The sequence below is a fragment of the Platichthys flesus genome, chromosome 4 (genome assembly GCF_949316205.1).
Source record: "Platichthys flesus chromosome 4, fPlaFle2.1, whole genome shotgun sequence".
NCBI lineage: Eukaryota > Metazoa > Chordata > Actinopteri > Pleuronectiformes > Pleuronectidae > Platichthys > Platichthys flesus.
In genome coordinates, this window is record NC_084948.1 from 6,723,934 (window position 1) to 6,746,333 (window position 22,400).

General features: G+C 41.0%; 1 protein-coding gene across 1 annotated transcript; it reads right to left on the reverse strand.

Moving 5' to 3' along the window:
- Positions 1-420: 420 nt before the first annotated feature.
- Positions 421-11,694, reverse strand: LOC133951451 (solute carrier family 25 member 36-A-like). Its single transcript, XM_062385383.1, has 7 exons — positions 11,248-11,694; positions 9,087-9,251; positions 8,540-8,617; positions 6,549-6,649; positions 4,217-4,283; positions 3,408-3,697; positions 421-3,318 (listed from the first exon to the last, which is right to left on the reverse strand). Exons 1-7 carry the CDS (start codon positions 11,286-11,288, stop codon positions 3,125-3,127), a joined length of 936 nt encoding a protein of 311 aa, XP_062241367.1. The 5' UTR covers positions 11,289-11,694; the 3' UTR covers positions 421-3,124.
- Positions 11,695-22,400: the final 10,706 nt, after the last annotated feature.

Here is a 22,400-nt window from a genome sequence, read left to right on the forward strand (position 1 = left end):
ACAGCAGTTAGATTCTGTATTTTCAGCAAAAAGGCTGCCCCTCCTACGAGAATCAGATGGTTTTACCATCATGGATGGACTACATAATGGGCCTCGACAATAACACAATAACAAAGAGACACCGTGTGACAAGACAAAATTAAGCTGAATGATGTTTGGAGATGCAAAAGGCGGCAGTTGTTTGTGGTTGTTTTTCATCAGTTTCAGTCAGGGTGTTGCTTCTATGTAGAAGAGGTCAGGGGCCCACTTTCACTTAACCTTGTATGAATTCATGTATGAGTTTTCAAATTACAAATGTAAATATAAAAAGTGTTAAAATGTGTTACAAACAACTTCTAATGGGTCTTTCACCATTTCGAGAAACATGATTTTAATTTGTGAGAGCAACCGTCAGGCACATAATCATTCTTAGACACTAACTTACTTGCACTCTTTCCATTTTATTGACTTTTAGTTTTACAAAAACAGGTTTGAGAGAATGCATAGACTGGGCCACACTCACAATCGGCTCATCAAAGACATGAAATAACAAAACAAAGGAAAGGCAACAAAAGGCAAAAATTTATTTATAGAGATAAAAACAACACTGTTTGCAATTATTCTTCTGAGTGCGTTCATACTCCTATGGTCTCTTGCACAAGGACACAGCTGAATGACATGCGATTGTCACTTAAGTGTGAACGCACACACTCAAACTCAAACCCAGTCACCAGACAATGCAAAAGAGTCGGTGCAACAGAATAAGTTTAGCATGAAGGGAAGAATGCATCCGCTGACAAATAACCAACACTGATACGAGTGAAAGGGATGCATAAACACTTACAGTGTCAGTTCACCCAAGTAAGGAGTACAAATAATTTATAGAAGCAAATAAAAATATCCCTTGGACCTCTGGAATTATTTTACTCCAGGTTTTAAAACCTGCATCAGCCTCTTCATTAACACAACAGAACTGCATCAGTTTGAGTCTAACAGCAGTGGAACATTAGCAGTGTGAGCACTACAAACAAATTTCAAATTGTTTCTTTCACCAAGCTTACTCTCAGATATCCAATGACCTGTAAAATAGTAATATAAAATCAGCAGGGCTCAACCGTAAGAGAGAAAAATGTTTTGTTATTGTCGTTATTTGGGTAAACTGACCCCTTCATCACATTTGGTACGATCAACTCACACTATCTGTCCTGTTTTAAACCAATAGGAGTGTTGCCAGCACCGTGATACACAAACGTCCAGTAACTTCTAGCAGGAAAGGAATCAAAGATGGACTCACATCTGACTTTGACAATAGTGTGCGTTGACAGCACTGTGTGCAAACATGAACCCACCTCTGTTAAGATTTGTATAATGAGGCTAAACTTATGCATCCTTCATATGTTCAGTAAAGCTGTTCACATCGAGGATCACACCAGTTATTTTACTGGAGGAAAGCATCTGGGGAAACACACTGGGGCTGCAATCTCAAGTACAACCGGCACTGAGAGAGTGAGCATAGCCGAGCTACAGGATACACTGGATATACCCTTACTGCTGCACACCAGCTCGCTGACCCAGGAAGCAGTAAAGTATCAGGATACGTTATTAATCCACTGCGGGGGCGAAGCCAGGCCCATTTTAGTTGTTAGACAAAGTCATCAACAGGCTGGGCCCTCGTGTCATGTGACTACTGGAGGAAAGTTATTTCTGTGAAGTCACAGCAAATCGCTACTTCTGTCTGATGAGTACGTTTGAAACATGAAAAACACAGAGCGCAAGCATCTTTCTATAGCATGAGAAGGACATCCACAAATACATTTAACAAAATAAAAGCTCTTCCGTGTTTCTAAACCAGTTGAAATGCACTGATTGTTTCCTTACATGACAACAAGAAATAATCAAGAAAACAGTTAGTTTGTTTAGTTAGTTTTTTTACTGGTCTGCGTTTAATTAATTTGCATTTATAAGAACATTACTGGCCACCTCTTTCACATGCTGGTTTAAACTCTGCACATTTTCCAGAACAAACTCTTGGATTTGTCCTCGCCTGGAAAACTAAACTGGATAGGAAACCCCCCAAAAAAAGAGACATTGAAAAGTGCAATAAGAACAAACACTTCTGTTTGGATCTATCAACATTACAATTAGTTTAAATGTGTTATTTATATTTTTTTTAAATTCACAATATGGATCAGTATTTTGTTTGTATTCCAGTAGTTAGAACAGTGGATTAATCTCTGGTTTAGCTTGGTGATTTTCTATCCTCTATCAAACCTTAGTGCATTCTAGTGTAGTCACTCTTCTTCCACACATGTACAGGTTCATAGGTCAATGTCCTTATGCAGACTTGTAATAAGATATCCATCATGTATGTAGTGTAACGAGAAGCAGACACATGTTAAGTCCTGCATCATGAGGATGTCACCACCAGTTTTAACCCCTGATATGTAAAAGGTCACCTGAAATCACACAATACCAGTGTACAACTACATTTCTACATCCACTTTAACAGGTCAACCAGAGCTCCGCCTCCTCATACAGCCTCTGTGCATCATGGTCCAAGTCCTGTAATCACACAAGGCACATCTCCCATGAACCTCCCTCCCCTCCGCTACCCCTTTCCTTTCCTCAACAGGCCACAGCACTGATTTCTCCTTTTCTTACTTACTACTGAAACCTTTTCAACTCACTCCTGAGTCTGGGCATCTCTGTATTCTGGACCTCTAGGAATGCAGGAAATACGGTTATTTTACCATCTGATCACCGCTGGAGAATTTGTTTTCTCTATTTCCCAAGGTACTCAGTACTCTGAGACTGAGCTTGCACAAGCAACATAAATGTAAGCAAAGGGGGAAAAGGATGGAATAAAAATAGGGAAATTGTTTATTTGCCAAACTGATGCAAGTATTTTTTCAATCTTCCTCCTTGTGCCAGACCCTTTGGTTATACAACAATGCTCCCGACTTAATTTTTAAGAACAACGCACTGCATCACTGAGACGATGGCCGTCATGACGCCGTCCCCGTCCTCGTCTTGTGAGGTGGTTGTGCTAACTGGTGTGCAGTTTCTCTCGTTTTCTTTTCTCCATCTCTGAACAGGGGCAGGGTTACATATATTGTCTGATAAGGTGTAGGTGTGGGGGGGTGGTTTAACCATTCAGGAAGTAGACCACAAACTCATAGGTGCACATCATGATGGCGGTGTTGGGAATCTGTCGCACCAGGTGAGTCAAGAGGCCGCGGTACAGGGCACGGTAGCCCTCCTCTTTGGGCACTGTCGTTAGAGTCTGGAAGAAAGAGCGATACTTGGTGCCCTCCTCACGTAGCCTGGTCCGGATCACTTCTGCAGGAGGGAAAGAAAGATGGAAAAGGTTATAGGGAACAGAAGCACCAAGGCAGCCTATGTTAGCTCATTGCTAATCTGACTCTCACCATGAGGATAAGCGATAGTTGTGGCACATGTCTTAGAGGTGGCAGCAGCAAGCATCATTCCCACAAAGTCTGAAACATCTTTAGATGTCTCCTCCTCCTCATCCATGTTTTGCGTCGCCTTTGCCTCTAAGAGGCGACGTTTGATGTTTTCATAAATCACAAAGTGGATCACAGTCTCTGAGATGCCAGCATAGGATGCAGACATTCCCCTGTAGAAGCCTCGCAGGCCGTCTGTCTGATAGACTCGCCGCACACACTCAAACGCACTCATCTTGCGCTCTCCCCGATTCCTGAGAACAAAGGAGACATTTTGAAATGTCCAACTTAAAAGGATGCCACCAACAACAACTATTATAATATCTGTCGTCTGATCAGGGAAAAAGTCTGGAAAACTCATGTCAAGATAAAATGCTTGATGATGCTGGTGAGCTATCTGTGTCTTCTTGGATACTTCCATTAGGAGACTGAAAAGCCACTTAATATTCACAAATCGAGGATATAAAGTGTATGGAAAGTGTATGATAAGGTTAATTTTAAGCAAAAACACATTGTGGTTGCGGTAGATGGAACACAACCTTGTTCACATATCTTAAAAACAGGCTGATTTTGAAAATAAAGAATTTGGAATAAAAGTAATGCGTGTCTCTTCAAAACCACAAAACAGACATTTAAAGACATACTGCTGGTGTACAAATAATTTGCACAAAAAAAGAATACTTAATAATTTTATACCAGATCGGGTTTCATTACCTCCATTAGGAACCTGACATGAACAATATGTAACACACAAACTCAAGTGTTATATTTACCTTGCATCAAGTTGTAGGCGGGTCTTTATCAACCATATTGGATTGGTTGCTGTGATAGCTGTAAACCCTGATGAAAACAAGGTGAATGGGATTAGACTTTGCTCAAAATCTTGAAATGTGTTAAACTGCCTGTACCACATAAATGAAATCCTCAAAATATCACTCTACATAATATACATCTTCTGTTTAAAATGCGTTTATGTCTTTTAACAAAACATAAAGTCGCATGGGCAGCTCAGAGAATGCTAGCCCCTCTGAAGATTATCCTATGTGTGCTAGTGGGGGAAAAAAAATAAAATCAATGTCATCAAAATTTTATGATTTAATCAAACAGTTAAAAACTTCTTCTCATCCAATGACCTAGATAGGGCAGAATATTATAGAAGTGCATAGAGAGGGATAGAACAAGCAGATATTTTGAAAAGAAAAAGCACAGATCTGTGGTGAGTACTCACGCAGACCCAAGTAACTCCTCACAGATGCAGCTAGAGACCCCTGGTGGTGCGGGGGTCTCCCGCCCTTGCAAGAGGAGAGCTACGGTAGAGTTAAAGCCTAGAACAGACACAGGCTTGTGTATAGCGAAATGACTGGCATGTAACCATTTAACTTAAACCCATTCCCCCAGGATTTAACCCACTACCAAGACAGCGAAAAGGGACATTAGGGAAGAGTACAGCTAAAAAACACAATAAGTAATACAGTGACAATAATAAAATAAAACTGATAATTAATATCATCTCATGACCCCTAAGATAATGATGAGACCCTTTGGAGAAGCCCGTCTTGAAGAGCTGAAACTGGAAAATGCTGCTTTAACAATAATGCATCAGTGCAGAGAGAAAAAGAAAAAGAAAACTTTAGTAATTGGGCTTATGTATCTAATGAGCCAAATAGCGTATTTTGTATGTTAGTGTATGGATGGTATAAAAAACCATCTAGTATTGTTATTTAATCAGTATTTTGGCTAATCGGACACCTTACATGAACACAATTTGCCATGAGCCGGAGTCATTTACAGACTAAACACAAGACTCCACAGAGGAGGTGAGAGGAGGGCCATGGTTAGTTTACAAATGTCAGAAGGACACAGAGGACTGAATGCTGAACACAGTAGAGATAAAAACTAGAAAGTTGTGAGTTTTCTGGCTGAGGATGAAACCAAGTTGTATCCACACTGCTGCGCTTTCTTCATGCATAATTGTTTAACCCTGTTTAAAATCACAGAGGTTTCACTTTCTTAAAGAAACTGCTGTAGTGGATGGTGATTGGTCTCTGAAGACGAAGATAACCTACAAGACCACGAAACCTAATTTTTCCACATCGATCAGTTAAAGACATGAAAGAGATGCTAGGCCAGGCTGTATAAAACAATATATCAGTCACAGCAGATACATATTTGTGTAAATGCTTTTGTACAATGACTTACGTACAGTACTTACACATAGATATATTGGTTCTTTTACTTGGACACAGAACAGCAAATGGCCTGCTGTGGCCTGGAGGGTGAATTACCCAGTACACACTACACAGTATAGAGAAAATCCTCAGTACAATACAGTCATATAAGTAATGTGATATTTTTTGTCTAAATGGGATACAAGTTTTGTGCTTGTATCAAATACATTTTTGTTTAAGTAAGATTTAGCTAGCTCCATATTTAAATTCATGTTTGTCCACATGTAGAGATAAAATAATTTAATAAAGATACTATTATATTACTGAGCTATGTTTTGAAGAAGCTGACCTTGACCGAGTTGTGGAAAATCTGTGTCGTGATGAGATAAGAGGCACCACCATAAACCTGTCAGACTCACCTATGTATATACACACATACACACAGGTTAGCATATATATATATATTAATATATACATATACATATACATATACACTACCTACCGCACAGCTGCTTGTCTGACCCACAATGTAATAGTCCCACACTCCGAGCAGGATCACATTGACACAAGAGCAGATTACCTACTCTTGACATACAAAGCATTTGAGAATAATGATGTAAAATTTAAACGAGGCCTTGTTATATGAGACGTTTTAATTAAACAACCTGAAGATTGCTGTAGCAAACTCAAATCAAACATTTCACAAATGGGTTCTATCACTTGCGTGCTTTCTACAGAGGGATCAATGTCCTTACGAATGCAGACAGCACCTACATGACACAAGTCTGTTCCTACATGTACCACCTCTACCAATCTCAACCCAACAGCACTAAAACAGGTCTGTTTACTCAGATTTTCTCACAGGTATGCTGCAAATGTTTACTAGGTAACAATATATTGAAAAACATTACATGATGGTGCTCAGATATATAGTTACCTGCCGTTCCAGCCGACACCATGTGTACCTGTGTGGAGTCAGGTTCCAACACACCATTTAATTTCTCTTTGACAGTAGAGTAAGCCGCAAAGTAGATTGCTCTGTTGTAGGTAAAATAAAAAAAAGAAAGGTCAGTGCATGTTACACATGTTGAAGTGATATTTTCAGATATTTCATGTAAAGCTGATCCCAGTCCGCTATTAGCTCCTGTAGGAGTGTGGTTTATTAATTACACTTCATTAACTAATAAAACTGTCAGGTTAAGCTTTATAATCAGTCACTGCCCAGAGCCCTAATAAGACCAAAAGGCTTTTCAACATAAAAGCCTCTACCTTCCCCTACTAGCTTTAATATAACTGTGTGATGTCATAATCTTATTAATTCCAACTAAATGTGTTTTAAGGCTGTTAATGGAGTTGATCTATAAATCGACGTCACAGTTCAGAGAGGCCTTGTTGACTTAACTTGCACTGATCTGCACTAGCATTCACGTAGCAAGAAAACACTCTACAAACGCCTAGCGCTGGTATCTGCTTGCTCCAGCATTTAGTGTAGCCCGCTGCCATTAGCCCCCACTTTGTTCCTGACACTGACACCAAGGATAACTGAAGATCATGAATGTTATTACTTATTACCTAGCTGCAGTCAGCTCAGAGTATTTCCCAGACATGACTCAAAACTGTTCTCAGAAAGCTGAGGCTGTTGCCATGTTTCCCAGGAAGCACATTACCAGCACACAAACTGATGAGAAAGTGATGAAGATGAATGGGACATATATGGCTATGGACCCCTAATGCTTCTTTGTCACTAAGCGACCTCCAAGATACCGTTGGTGGTGGTTACATAATACCAATGTTCCTACCAGTAAAACAACCAATGAGTCCATAGGTGGTGTATTTATCGCCCACATGTGAAATGTGACATTACGTCATTTTCAGGGGATAAGTGTTGGTAAATGTTATTGAACAGAAATGTCAAGAGACCATGACTTAAACCAAGGAGGAACGGTTAAAAGGTTCTCATGACAGCAAACAATTTTTCTTCTCTGATAAAAAGAAAACAAAGTGAATGTCCTGTCCCAATTCCTCTCCTTTTGCCCTACCCCTAGATATTAATTGCCCCTTGCTGGGTAGTGACCCACTTCAAAACAGAGCCACAAGAAGTAGGGACAGAAAATCAACCCCAAGTTATTGGGGAGGCTCTGTCATCACTATGTCATCCGCAGCCATCCAACTTTATCACAGTGACAAACCATATCAACCAACGTCATGTCATTAACAGCCGTTATCAGCCCACAGTATAATAGTGACACATCTGCCCCTCACTGAAAACATTATAACCTAAGGTTTTTTTGTGTGTTTTGTTTTTCAAACTTCATATACAGGACTTGGTAGTAATGAACGTTCATTGCATCAACCGGAAAAACAATACCCTGGCGTTTTCAAATCAAAACAGGGCAAGCAGCTTCTCCAAAAGTCTCAGTTTTCAGGGACCGAAACATTTAGAGTAAACATAGCAGAGGTGATTAATAAAGAATAAAAATAAATTAATTAATATATATAAATATATATATATTAGTGTTGAGGTAGTCATAGTCATGTTTTGGTGTATGAAATGGGGGCTGAGGTATCAGTTATTACATAAAATACTAGCAACAAATCTTAAGCATCCAAATAATTAAAAAAAAAAAAGTGTTATAATTTAGGCAAAACACTAAAGTGCACCAACCACACCAAGGCAATTTCCTGTATGTGAAAATATACATGGCAATAAAAAGAATTCTGATTCTGAGAAAGCCAACAACTTACAGCTATATTCATTATTGATAATCTTTTAAATAGTTTTCATCTAGTTCAACCATTATTTTAACAATTCAATTACTTGAAGTAGTCAATTAAGGACAACACTAACAGTCTTATTAAAGTCATACTCAAAAGTGGTTCACATTGTTAAGAATATGATCAAGATGAAGTTGACAGGAGTCATCTTACCTGGAAGGTGCCACACCCACCAAGTTTGGCCCCAAGCCCCTGAAGAGTGAGCGAGGTCCTTCTTTTTCCAGTATCAATCTGACCCAAACAAAAAGACAAAAGTCCAAATAACAAATCAAGACAAACTCTGACTGTCCTGGAACCACTCGTCTGACCGACTTCAAACATAGCAGGTGGGTTGCTGAGGGCCCAGTGGCATCACACTTGAATGTACATAAAACAGTTATTAGATTGTCATGATTCTACCAACAAAATAAAGCATTTACTGGTATTAGCCCCATTTTTTCTAATTAAAACAATATCCTCAGCAGTTTTCCCTTACAAAATGATATTAGAATGTTGTGTGTAACTTGGCATTAAATCTAGTGAACCCATTTATTTAACGAACATGATTACTCCTTGCCATTTTTAAGACTGTGTGGCCTTTTTCTCTCAGCAGGAACATTATCCTACATTCAATGCTCTAAACATGTGAAAAAATATGTAGTTGGTATTAATTTTGTTGATGGACGATGTTCGTCTGCAGAGATAAATGTTGAGTACCCACTTGAGACAATGCAGGGGCCCTGGAGGGGTCATGCGGGCCACACTGGCCCCATTGACTGTATTGAGCTGAACCTCAGACACGTAGAGGGTGATGGAGGATGACTGCAGACGTGTCTTCACTACTTCTAGTGGACAAGTTAATATGGCTCCTACCGTGCCCCCACATCTGACAGAAACACAGAGATGGAAAAGGTGGAGGTGAGACAGTGAACATTCTCCAACAGACTGATACCAAGCGTGCTTAGATGGCAAAATCACTCCGATTCATCACAGTGTTGTTTTCATGCATAAATACATCAGCCAATGGTGTGATTAATAGAATTCTGAATTTCCCAGGTATGTAGACAGGGAAAAATCCAGTGTGGGAACACAGAGAGACAGTCAGGAATGCCTTGTGTTTCTTGGGGAAGACAGCCACCTTCTGTTCTGTGCCACCACGCCGCATTCCCGAATCACAGATGTATACATTTCCATACAAGGAATATTCAAATCAGGCTAAAACAACAACTTTAAACAGTTACTGTCTTTTGATCAAGCAAAGTGTTCAAATTTGTTTCTCATCGTGTTTCCCATATTTATAAACACCAGCCCTTTGACAAATTATAAATAGTAATATAAATCATTTACATATTTTAGCACTTACGGACTTGAAAAAATGCGAGCCAAAATCTTTAGACATGCCTGCAGAAAAACAGCTACACCCAGGGTGTCACTTTATGACCAACTCAGCTATTTCAGGTCACCTGTGCCGCGTACATAAGCTACATGGAATACATAATTAAAATGAATGTAACGTGACTGAATTTGGCCCCATGAGAGGATATCAAAAGCAAGAACAACAATGGTTATCTTTAGTTAAGGTTGCATTTCAGACAGGAGTGGAGGAAGCATATGCTCTAAACTTCAGCAGAAATTAGCTTATCATCCTGGAGAGTGGGCTTTACAATGAACAAATATTATTTTCTTGAATAAGTACATATGCATATCATGTTTATAATAGACCAAAACTTCCCACAACAAGAAAATGATTTTCCTGACTGCAGTTGTCTGGGACCCCATCATTGCACCGTCAAAATGTCCTCAGCTGCGACTGTGATATTTGAACTTTCCATGGCCAATACCTGTCATGTATATACCTGTACATTCAAATACTAATATGTATTTTAATATTCATGCTTATGCATAAACATACTGCAAATTGCTTATATGTGTAAAGATGCATGGCAATAAACCCAGATTCTGATTAAGGCTAATAAAACTACAAGTGTTCTTTATTTTGCTGTAATTTGTAATGAGTGTAGCTGCCCAATAAAATACTGAAGGCTCCAGGTGGACAGCATTAGTCACTGCTTTTGTAAACGTTATAAAGAGCTTATTTATCCTGACAGGAAACAAATGGGCTCAAATCAATCTCTCAATAGATTTCTAGGATAATCTGCCTGAGGCAAGATGAAGTAATGCTACAAAATATATTTTAATATTGATATAATGCAACACCAGTTTTTTGTTCCACTCACTTTCACAGGGAGTGTGTCTAGGCAGAATCACAACAGTCCCAGGTTGAATCAGACTGGGCCACAAATTGTGCCATTATCATACTGGGCAGACGAGCAGGATAGATAAGTAGACTGCGTTCCACTGTGTCCCCACTGTTTAGATGTTGCATCAGGCACACGCGTTTTGTCTGTGTGTTCTAACCCCTGTTCCCGGAGTGACCTTTGGGGGCAGCTTGCTCACGTTTGTTTGGATGCACTCGTGACACCGAGAGTAGGTTCGACTCACGGTGTTTAACAGCGGCGTCCTTTCAAACGGATCCTCAGCGTCTGCGTTTGATGTAACATTGAGTAAAATATTACGAAAACTAAGGACGAGAACAGATCACCCACGCATGAAGAGATCATCATTCAAACATTGAAATGTCATTGCAGCGTATGACATTGAGCGGGCGCACATGAGTAAGCCCGACAGTCTAGCTGACACCTGACACACCGATGCTAGCAAGGGTCTCCATGCGAACACATTATCCCACTAACCGTCGTCAACACAGCAACACAAGCATCCCAATGTTGCGTGGACCTACACCGGCTAGTAACCAGTTAGCCCCGAGTGTGTGGAGCTAGCTAGCGACGTCTGCTCATTATGACACGGGAACATGTACTCACCCTCCAGCAAACAGATGAACTAAAGTATCTCGTTGACTCATTGTGGATCATATTCGAGAACAGTCCACGGGACACCACACAGGGGACGACGGGGGCGGACGTGGGAAAACAGCGGGGGGGAGTGACGACCCCCGACCTAGCAAGCGAATGATCCTCAGCTGAGCTGTGGTGGAGGTCAGCTGAAAGTAAGAAACGACGCTATGTAACTGCTAACTGAGCTAGCTGGCGTTAGCTGCCCGAGCTAACGGGTTTCCGCTGGTAAAGGTCGAAGTGAGAGCGACGGGGCTGCGGCGTTTCCCCTCTTGTGGACCGGGAAAGGGCTTCACCACAGCGTGCGGGTCCTCGGTGGGGGTGAATAGGTCCAGTGGTGCTAGAATGACACTGACCGCAGAACACACGACTCGGCCTCGCTCACGTTGACGCACCTTGAATCACAGAGGGTGTCTGTGCGCCAGGTCCCACTGTTTATCATCGAATGGGAAGCCACAAAACACAGGCGCTGATTGGCTGATGCGCCCTGTAGACCCGCCCTGCCACTACTCGTTCACGTGATAGCGCTTTTATTTTGAAGGGTAGAGCTCGTCTTCTCTCAGGAGATGGCGGGAGGGAGAAGAGTTAGTTTCCCTTAAAGCTGGAACATCAGACTGTGAGGGGGAAGGAGACAAATGAAGATGGTGATAGGACATTTTGAGTAATTGAGTGAAAACGAAACAAGGAAGAGAATTGAACTGATCCTGCAGGGATGCAGCTTTTATTGTATTATTTTGAGTAGTATGATCAAAATGACACTTTTCTGGAGAAACAAAATGTTACCTAGTATTATGAATCTTTCCAATATAACTTAATATCTGATGTGTGTGGTTGTTTTCCTGTGTCTCTCCTCTCATTCTCTGTAGGTCTCACACCATTGGCTGTTCCTCCACCATCGTCCAACCCCCTGTCCAATCTGGGAGCTGTCTGTTGGCCAATCAGTGTCGTCAGGCCTTGATAACTTGCACCTGTTTTGTCTCCATAAAGGGAGGCCATTTTGTCTGCCTGTGTGTGGGCTGTGTGGGGCTGTTGCCTTTTGTTTGTGAGATGCCACCGGGGTTTAGGTGAATAGGTAAGACACCCTTGGGTTTACATTGCCATCACGTAGACCATACTCTGTTATCACATCAGGTTAGGAGCGGGGCCACCGTCTGTATGTATTAGCTAGGTTGTATGTGTGCACTAGTTAGTTGTCACTTTATCTTGTTTTCTTTGCTTTGGCTCCGCTTATAGTTCCCTATTCCCCTTGGCGGATCGCTGGCTAAATAAAACACACTTACTTATCCAGTTTGCTGTTGTGCCCTGTTTTGTTGTTCTCCGAGTCAGCCTAACAGTAACATGTGTTATGGTTCCCCTACTCCCCCCCCCTAGACGTAGCAAGTTAACATCCTGGAGCCGTAACATATTTGGGGGCTCGTCCGGGATCCTCATTGTAGGACTCCACGTCGGGCTGGCTGTTAGGTGTTCGATGCAGGTGTGCACATAGAGTAGCTGGTTTGTGTGTATAAGATAGGCAGTAGTTGTTTTTGTAGGGCTCGTTATGGAGGCTTTTGATTTGGGTGTCTTTTTGGCTGATCCGTCTATGGATCGAATTGACAGATGCCGGAAGGCTGATTTATATGCCATAGCGGCTCATTTTGAGTTTCCAGTTCAGGGGACCCTGCTCAAAGCTCACCAGCATATCCACGACTTAAGGTCGTGGATATGCTGGTGGGCAAGGAGGTGCTTGGTGTGAATGTGGCTTCTCCTTGTAGTGATGATAGGGAGGACATGCAGGCTGGGGCAGAGGCTAAGCCACCCGCTACCTTACCACGCTTTAATCCGTTGTCACCTACTTTATTAATGTCGTCTCAGGACGCCCGTCTGAAAGTAAGGTTGGCCCGCTTGCAAATGGAGGCTGAGCGTGGAGAGAGGTAAGCTGAGCGTGAGCACCATCTGGAGATCCGACGGATTGAGGCAGAGAAGGAGGTGAAACTACGGAGGTTGGAATTGGAGGCTGCAAGTGCAGCACGTTCACCCCAAACCACCCTCTCTTCTCCACTAGCTAGCTCATTTTGCACATTGGATGTGACTAAACAAATGGCGTTGGTTCCGCAGTTCCGGGAATCGGAAATCGATTCTTATTTTGGTGTGTTTGAACGCATCGCAGTTTCTATGCAGTGGCCTAAAGAGGTGTGGCCCCTCTTGCTTCAGTGTAAACTAACTGGTAAAGCTCAGGAGGTGTTGGCGTCCATTTCGTTGGCGGACAGTCTAATTACGAAATTGCTAAGACCACTGTTCTTCGTGCGTATGAGTTAGTACCTGAGGCATATAGACAAAAATTTAGGAGTTGCAAAAAGTCTCCAGATCGTACTTTCATGGAGTTTGCTCGAGAGAAGTCCACCTTGTTTGATCGGTGGTGCACCGCCACTAAAACTACAGATTTTTCCTCTCCGAGAATTAGTCCTGCTGGAGGAATTCAAGAATAGTGTATCAGAACGTATAGTAACATACTTGAATGAGCAAAAAGTGGTGTCAATGTCCCAGGCAGCTGTATTAGCGGACGGGCTGCTCATGTAGATACCTTGACAACAGTGTTCCAGCGTTTGGCGAGGGCTTCCTTGACGCTGAATTTGGCAAAATGTGAGTTTGGTAGGGCTACCGTTACTTACCTTGGTAAACAGGTTGGGAGTGGTGAGGTGCGCCCCGTGGAGGCTAAGGTGACTGCTATCACTGCCTTTCCAGTGCCAACCACCCGGCGTGAGCTGCGCCGCTTCTTGGGTATGGCTGGGTATTATCGTGGGTTCTGTAGGAATTTTTCCTCTGTTGTCGCCCCTCTGACTAGTCTGCTGAGCCCCCTGGTCCCGTTTGCGTGGTCTCCAGATTGCCAACACGCTTTTGTTTCTGTTAAGACTCTGCTATGTAGTACCCCTGTTCTGGTGGCTCCTGACTTTGAGAAGCCATTCAAGATGGAGGTAGACGCATGTAATGTAGGTGCTGGTGCCGTTCTTATCCAGGAGGATTCCAACGGGCTGGACCATCCGGTCTGCTACTTCTCACGGAAGTTCAATGAGTGCCAGACACGGTACTCTACTATTGAGCAGGAAGCTCTGGCTTTGCTGATGGCACTCCAGTTTTTTGAAGTTTATTTGGGATCGAGTTCTAGGCCAATTGTGGTCTACACGGATCACAATCCGCTGGTTTTTCTCCACCGGATGTATAATCAGAACCAGCGCCTCATGCGGTGGGCGCTGATTGTGCAGGGGTACAACCTGGTGATTCGTCACAAGAAGGGCTCCGAGAATATGTGTGTGGATGCCCTTTCTCGTGTGTGATGTTTGCTCTTATGGGTGGGGGTGTTACGTGTGTGGTTGTTTTCCTGTGTCTCCCCTCTCATTCTGTGTAGGTCTCACACCATTGGCTGTTCCTCCACCATCGTCCAACCCCCTGTCCAATCTGGGAGCTGTCTGTTGGCCAATCAGTGTCGTCAGGCCTTGATAACTTGCACCTGTTTTGTCTCCATAAAGGGAGGCCATTTTGTCTGCCTGTGTGTGGGCTGTGTGGGGCTGTTGCCTTTTTTTTGTGAGATGCCACCGGGGTTTAGGTGAATAGGTAAGACACCCTTGGGTTTACATTGCCATCACGTAGACCATACTCTGTTATCACATCAGGTTAGGAGCGGGGCCACCGTCTGTATGTATTAGCTAGGTTGTATGTGTGCACTAGTTAGATGTCACTTTATCTTGTTTTCTTTGCTTTGGCTCCGCTTATAGTTCCCTATTCCCCTTGGCGGATCGCTGGCTAAATAAAACACACTTACTTATCCAGTTTGCTGTTGTGCCCTGTTTTGTTGTTCTCCGAGTCAGCCTAACAGTAACATGTGTTATGGTTCCCCTACTCCCCCCCTAGACGTAGCAAGCTAACATCCTGGAGCCGTAACACTAATTAATGCCATTAAGGGAATATGAATAAATTAATAAAACGAATAAATTAATATAGCAATGTCTAACATATATAACAATAACTACACCTAAACAGAAATATTTGACTAGACTGTTCTTTTCTCATCGAATTAATTGAATAATTTTAAAGCAATATTTATATACAAAATGTATAATCAAATGTATAGACAAGACTGCAACAATTAAATTGTCTACTATAACTGTTTTGCAAAAGTTTTCCATTCCTTTACATGCTCCGTTTGTAAAAAGCTAAAATACAGTTGTCAGATTGTACCGAAATTTGGGTTCAATGTAGCGAGTAAAAGTAAAACACAGTCAGGACAATTAATACTCAAGAGAAGTACAGATATATGAAAAATCTTCTTAAGTACAGTAACATAGGAATTTAAACTGCGTTACTTCCCACCACTGACTGTATACTTGGAATGTATACTTGATAAACATGCACAAATGAATCCTTGTGTCGCAACAGGTGCAAAACCTGAACACAAGACGGATCTCATATTGTGTGGCACAATAAAGTGCATAAGAATAGGCTCAAACCTTAAAATGATGTTATACTTGGCTGGAAGTTGATTATGCGGTTATACAGTAACGTCAGATTATACAAAAATTCAATAGGAAAAACTATTCACACTCTATGTAAAATTGGAGCTCATAAAGATTTAAATGATTAAGTGTACTTAACTTTGTAAGGTAACGTGAGGGTATTTATACAAAGACGACCGGTATATAGAAAGTAACAAATGGCGACTGAAACGATGTATGGATAAACGGTGCTTAAAATATCCTACCAGCCCCCCCTCCCGCTGGTGCAGATCAGTTCAATAGACTGTATCGTCATTTCACGCATTGCGCCGATTGCTTTAGACGGGCCACGGTGATTGGCTCCCAGTGACGGTGTCGTCACGTCAAAGATGGAGAAGGGACTCACTAATTGATTGATGCAAAATGACAAAGCCGAGACGTCATTTGCCAGCTCAAGCAACTATGGGCACATAGCTGCCTGATTGGCTATGAAGAAAAGGTCACATATGTCATTAAGAGAAGTCCGACAGAAGAGACGTCATGATTTAAAAACACTACCGCCCGAACAGGGACTTGAACCCTGGACCCTCAGATTAAAAGTCTGATGCTCTCCCGGCACCGCTATCCAGGCTCTAAAAACATGTACTAGTGCTTAACAAAGTTGAAATATACCAATATTCTCTGTATCTATGATCATGTTATAACTTGTGATTCTTAAAGTCAATTTATGAATGTGAGGATGCATGTTAAGTCACTAGCGGCTACTTCCTCATGGACAGCAGTGGAAGAGGGTTTTGAAGAAAGGAACGATTTTCGATTTTCTGCTGTAAATAGCTGTGATCGCTGACTGTGCAGCAAAAAGATGGACTTTGTAGATGAGTAAAATACGTTAAGTTTACTGTAATAATTTCCACAAAATAAATATGCACCACTTCTGATAAAATATTTTGGGGCTAGATATGGGGAAATGTAGCTGTTTTCTTCAGCATGCACAGCTTTACTATTTGCGCCTTAATTTTCCCCAATATTCCCAGTACTGTTTGTTTTCATTTCAAAGGTACTACTGTAATAAGATTAAGATTTGTTTATTTATACCAAACACATACATAGACATGCACAACACACTCATGCAATGGTAGGTAAATTTATCCTCTGCATTTAACCCATCTGGTGCAGGACACACAGAGCAGTGAGCAGCCATGTACAGCGCCCGGGGAGCAGATGTTGGGGGAGTAAGGTGCCTTGCTCAGGGGCACTAGACAGGGAAGGGAGACTCTTGGATTTTTGGACAGATCAATCCGGGTTCGTCTTTTGTTGTCTCTCCGTGGAGTCGAACCAGAGACGAACCAGAGACCTTTTCTGACCAAAGTTGTAGTAATATAAATGTAAATATATGCGAGCATAAGAAATAGGCACGCCCACTCTCCAGTATTACAGCAACATATAACTGTGACTGCACAGTAAAGATAAGCCAGGCCCAGACTCTTGATCACTTGAAAAAGTAAATTGTCAGTTAAAGGGTATCATGAACTCTGAGTACATGTGCTGTGTGTGTTTGTAAAGGAACAGTATTTTTGGTCTGTTTGCTGTTGGTGTAGAGGCAGAGGCCAACATCTCTGTGTCAGGTCCGTCTGGAAATAGTTAAATAAAAAGTGAGTTTTCCCTTTGAGAGCAAACATTTGTTCAGGAGCTCTGGGTTGACTAAAATTTTGTCAAAGTTGGCCTTTGGCCAGTCCGCAATCTCATACATTGACTTAGCCGGCAAGGTTTGTTGAATGCTCTTTTTAAGAATGGAAATTCTTAACATCATCGCCAAAAAAACACTTGCAACAAATAGGTCACTACTGAAAGAACAAATAATAATAAATCCCCTTTGCAAATATAGACTGGTATTAATGACAAAACAAAACAAACAAATCACTCTTGTTGTTTTGCTTCTACAGCAGCAGAGGTTACCAGTTAATTGTTGTGGTTCATTTTAGCTAATGTTAGCAAACTTTATCTGACAACTCCTTTGTTATGATGTTGGACAAATATTTCACCCTCATGTGTCAAATTTGGCCCTTTTCTGGCCCCTGGGTCCAAGCTCTGCCTCTGATTTGGGGAATCCCTCACTGTGACCAAATACCTGGCCAGTTCCCTGTTTGTCACAGTCCCCTTATTAGGAGATTCATTAATTTTACCCTGTACAGGAAACACCTATCAGGTTAAGCATGGAAGCATACAGTATGTATTTGAAAAGAGCCACAAGATCACATTTATGGTAAAACACACATTTCAATAGACATAATATGTGATTTTATTTTTTTTAATGTTTTTGTTATTGTTCAAAAATGGTGAAGAACGTCTAATCCATTACTCATTTGAAACTAGGTCAACACAACATCATGATTAATGATTGTTGGGTTACCAAACTTTTTACTCTGTTAATAGAAACATTGACTGTTTCCAAGTAGGCCCATGCCTGTAATAGACATTATTCAGCATTCTTTGATCTTGGAAATGTGTTTTGGGAGAATACAAATTGATGCTTCTTGATTTACACCAGTTAGTAAAATCCATCAGGAAAATACCAGTTAAACTTTAACTATTTACCGGGCATTGGGTTTATGTCTGTAACACAGTTGACAAAGGAGCTGACTGGCACCCAGGCATATCCCACGTGCACCTTGGCATCATGACAGCACCCACTCAGGACAAGCCTTCATTCTCAGCTCACATTGAGCTTTGACCTCCTTTAGCTCCAACATGCTGTCCCGTGGTCATTTTCAATATTGGTAAATAGTGCAGTAAATAAATAAGAGTAAAATAGATTGCAGAGCAAACCACTTGTAGCTCAAAGATGATGTAATATTTTTGTTTTTGTATTATGGGTCAAAATTTCCTTTTTCCTTTTTGCATCACTGAAATAAATCAATTACAGCAGCTTATAACATCTTTATTTGTATGGCTACTTATAGTAAGTAGGATAATGTAACACACAAAATTATCACACATATTGCATATATTGTAAATGTAGAATTTGAAATTGTGTTACTTTCAACCAAAGCTAGTCCATAATCACTACTTAAGTTTATGAAATAAATGTCTTCAGTAGCTAAAACAAAATTTGTTGGCAAATGCACCATTATATGACCCACTATTATATGTTAGTGGGAATACAGTGGTTTTATCTAAATGCAAACATCACTATGCCAACACACTCACAAAGTTTAATGAGGCATGCTGATGTGTTGACGATAAGTGAGTGCAATGTTTCCCAGGTCCACCACTCTACTTTAGCAGGTTAGAAAGATGATATAAGATTTTCTAATACACTAGTTGTCATTAGTTTATCAGGTCTTGGTCATAAACCCTACAGGGGGTGGTGTTAAAAAGTTAAAGACCTTTAATCAACTTTATTGCAATATTGAGAATGTGATGGAAATTCATCTTGAGATTTGAAATAATAAAAATTCTCAGACCGGAGTTGCTTCGGAGTCTTTATAATAGTAAGCTCTGCAGAGTTTATAAAACAAGCACGGGTGCTCAGGATGGAACAACTGTCTGCAAGTGTGAAAAAGCCAGGACTTATACAGAGGTGTTTAACAAGACAATATGAAAAACAGAAGACATGCCAGAACTAATACAAAGAGGTGCTTCATAAAACGTAATAAGAAAAAAGATATGAAATCCTCCCTTGTGTCTATCTGCTGTGTCCGTCCGCTGTAGCAAACTCCCTGTTTGCCAAGGCCACAGCAGTGAGAAACCTGGTCAGTTGAATTTTCCCTTAGAAGAAGTAATAAGAGAAAAGTAGTAAAAGTACAGATCGTCAGTGTTTTTATCAAAACCAACTGTTATTAAAAGACTGTGAAAGACAGGGTGAGTGCAAATGTTTTTTTACATGATCATCACTGTTCTCATGAGAGATATGTTCATCAGTATTTGAGATCAGAATCAGGGCAGCTACCAGACATGCACTCACAGCAGTCTGCAACTCAGTACCTCATGATGCTCACATACACACAACTGGCTGCCAAGCGTAATTTGAATTCCCTGAAAATTTAATCAACAAAACTTAAGAATCAGGTTGAATTTACTTACACATACAGCTTTATACAGGACAAACTTTGGTTTTACACACCAACATATTACAAGCACATTTTAATGATAAGTTTCAGGTTTTCACATGGCAAATAAACACACACGCGCTCAGGCACACACATCCATCCCAAATCACCCACATCACCCACATCCTCCCTGTTATCCCGGTCCCATGACTATGTGAGAAGGGAAAAGGCCACTTTAAGTGGTTGCACGTTCAGCAGCTCGGCTCATATGACTGCCATACCGTCTGATATTACTGCAGCAGAGGAGTGAGGAAGCCACAGACAATGATCTATTGAAGGCCGCTTCAACTGAGAGGCTTTGATTTAATTATCAACCATGTCAGACTTGGTCAAGTTTGGTCGAGGAACCTACCACTGTTCCAAACGCAGCAGGAGACTGTTTGCAACTATATGATAATACCTGTATTGAAAAAAACATGAAGTTTTAAAGCATGTAAGACCCTGAGCTGCAATAACTAACTGGTGTTCCTGAAGGCTGGTGAACTACACTGTTCTAGTTAGTATTAGTCAATGTATTCATTGACCACATGCAGAGATGTAAACAAACAAAATTTCATCGAAGCAATACAATATACTCTTTTCTCAAATAGCCTGATAAAAAGGACACTACTTATGTCTGTACCATAGGCCGTATATAAATGTGGATGATGGGTCTCTACTTACTCTGGCTATCCCTGTATCTATCAAATGGAGGACGGAGGCACTATAGCAAGGTACCACTGATAAACGCACTTGACCAATCGTAAGTCTGTCTCAGCTGTCGATCATGCCTGAATTTAGAGCATCAAATATTGAGTTAAGACCAAACTTACTGAAAAATAAAAAAAATTACATAAATCTGTGTGATAAGAACTTTCTAAAATTACAGAAATAATCTCTGGGAATAATTTATTTGATGTGTTCTTTGACTTTTCAGCTTGGATCATGTCCCATGTACTTACCGGTTAGGGTTAGGGTTACTGCAGCCAAACTGATGTTTGGCTTCACTTTTGGAGAGCAATCATGTGGTCCATCTATCATTGGTCTCTATGGTAATACAAAAAAGCAACAGTCACTAAGCTTAGCTCAGCAGAAAGAACTGGGAAATAGGCAGAGCTGTACATTTGTCCAACATAGAAAATGATATCTACTGACGTCTCCAAACATAAAAAATGATCAGAACTTTTCAGTGAAAAGGCTCTGAAAAGAAAACAACTAACTGGGAAACAATATATAGTTTTTAGAAGTGAGCTAGAGAGACACACACATTTCCACATAGGCCTTCCATTTCCCATTGGAAGGCCTATGTCAGCGGTTTAATAAAGGCTACACCTAACGGAGGAGACAAAGGAAACTACTCAGTGTGTCTGCAGGGCCCATCAGGTGGTCTCTGGGCTGGTGGCCCAACACACCTCTGCTGCTCTGCATCAATAACATTCAGTCCACAAATTGTGCTCATGAGAAGCCTTCTGTAAACCATGAACACGTTCAGTAAATCAATGGAACTTCACTAGTGCTGAACTAAGCAGCTTTTCAGAAGATGAGAAATGTAGGTTTTCAGTTATAACATATTGTAAAAGAATATATAAAGTAATGTATACCTTTGATGTAATTTCTTAGAATGCGTTTTAAGAAAAAAGATAAATTACTGTGATAAACTCAAGAGAATAGACCTTTAAAACACAACCAGCATTGAATCGGCTAATGTGTGAAAAATGTTAACATGAAGAGTTGATGTTTTATAGCCCCATCAAGCTGCAAATGAACCAGGTGAACTGATAAAGTATGCATCGTGTCATGCTGTTATGTTCTCTTGGTAACCGAGCACCAATGTTAAGCTGGTTTTTTCTCAGGGCTTTTAAGTCCTGTCTTCAAATGTCTTGTGCCGGCAGAGGCTGGATGTGAGTAAACTCAGTGTCCCTTTGCAGAATTCACCAACCACATGAGCAGATAGGGCTGTGTCGCTGCAGACATGACAATGATTAGTGGCAACCACACAGTAGCAGTAAATTATGCAGGCAGTAGTCATCTAGCTGTTCATTTTGCATCTTGCATCTTGTTTAAAAATCACAAATCTAAAGCTAAAGGACAGAAAAGGACGGAAATCATCAGAGATAATCAATGAAATGTAGATACATAATAGATAGTAGTAAGGAGGCACGGACAAAAAATACATAACACCATATGAACAGGAAGTGCAGTGCAGAAACGCCACAGCTGCAGAGATGTTACACAAATAGAAACAGCTTGCAGATGCCATTTACACTCACAGGTTGGTGTCGGAGTATGCAGAACCAAACCTTGAGATTCATTTGATCTAAAAGTGATGCTGCCCACGTCTTCTCTCACTGTTTAATGTACTGCTACTGTAGCAATTATTCATACTGAAATAAGAGATGGGCAGGAATTCCCACAGAGACGCTCAGACTTTAGTCAGAGTAAATCGTAGCCTCAGGAATAAGTCGATTCCCCCTCTGCAGTTCCTTCATCTTTCATGACTTTAATTTAGGTCAGCAGCAGTTTAGGAGAAGGAAATAATATTTGTTATTTCAGAATCCTGTCCAAA

What these genes read in the sequence shown, in the direction of transcription:
- LOC133951451 (XM_062385383.1), bottom strand. Translation starts at nt 11,288, where the DNA reads ATGAGTCAACGAGATACTTTAGTTCATCTGTTTGCTGGAGG. An exon ending in GGGCCCCTGCATTGTCTCAA is followed by an intron (nt 8,618 to 9,086) that starts GTGGGTACTCAA and finishes TGTTTGGGTCAG; the next exon opens with ATTGATACTGGAAAAAGAAG. An exon ending in GGTGTCGGCTGGAACGGCAG is followed by an intron (nt 4,284 to 6,548) that starts GTAACTATATAT and finishes TGTTTTCATCAG; the next exon opens with GGTTTACAGCTATCACAGCA.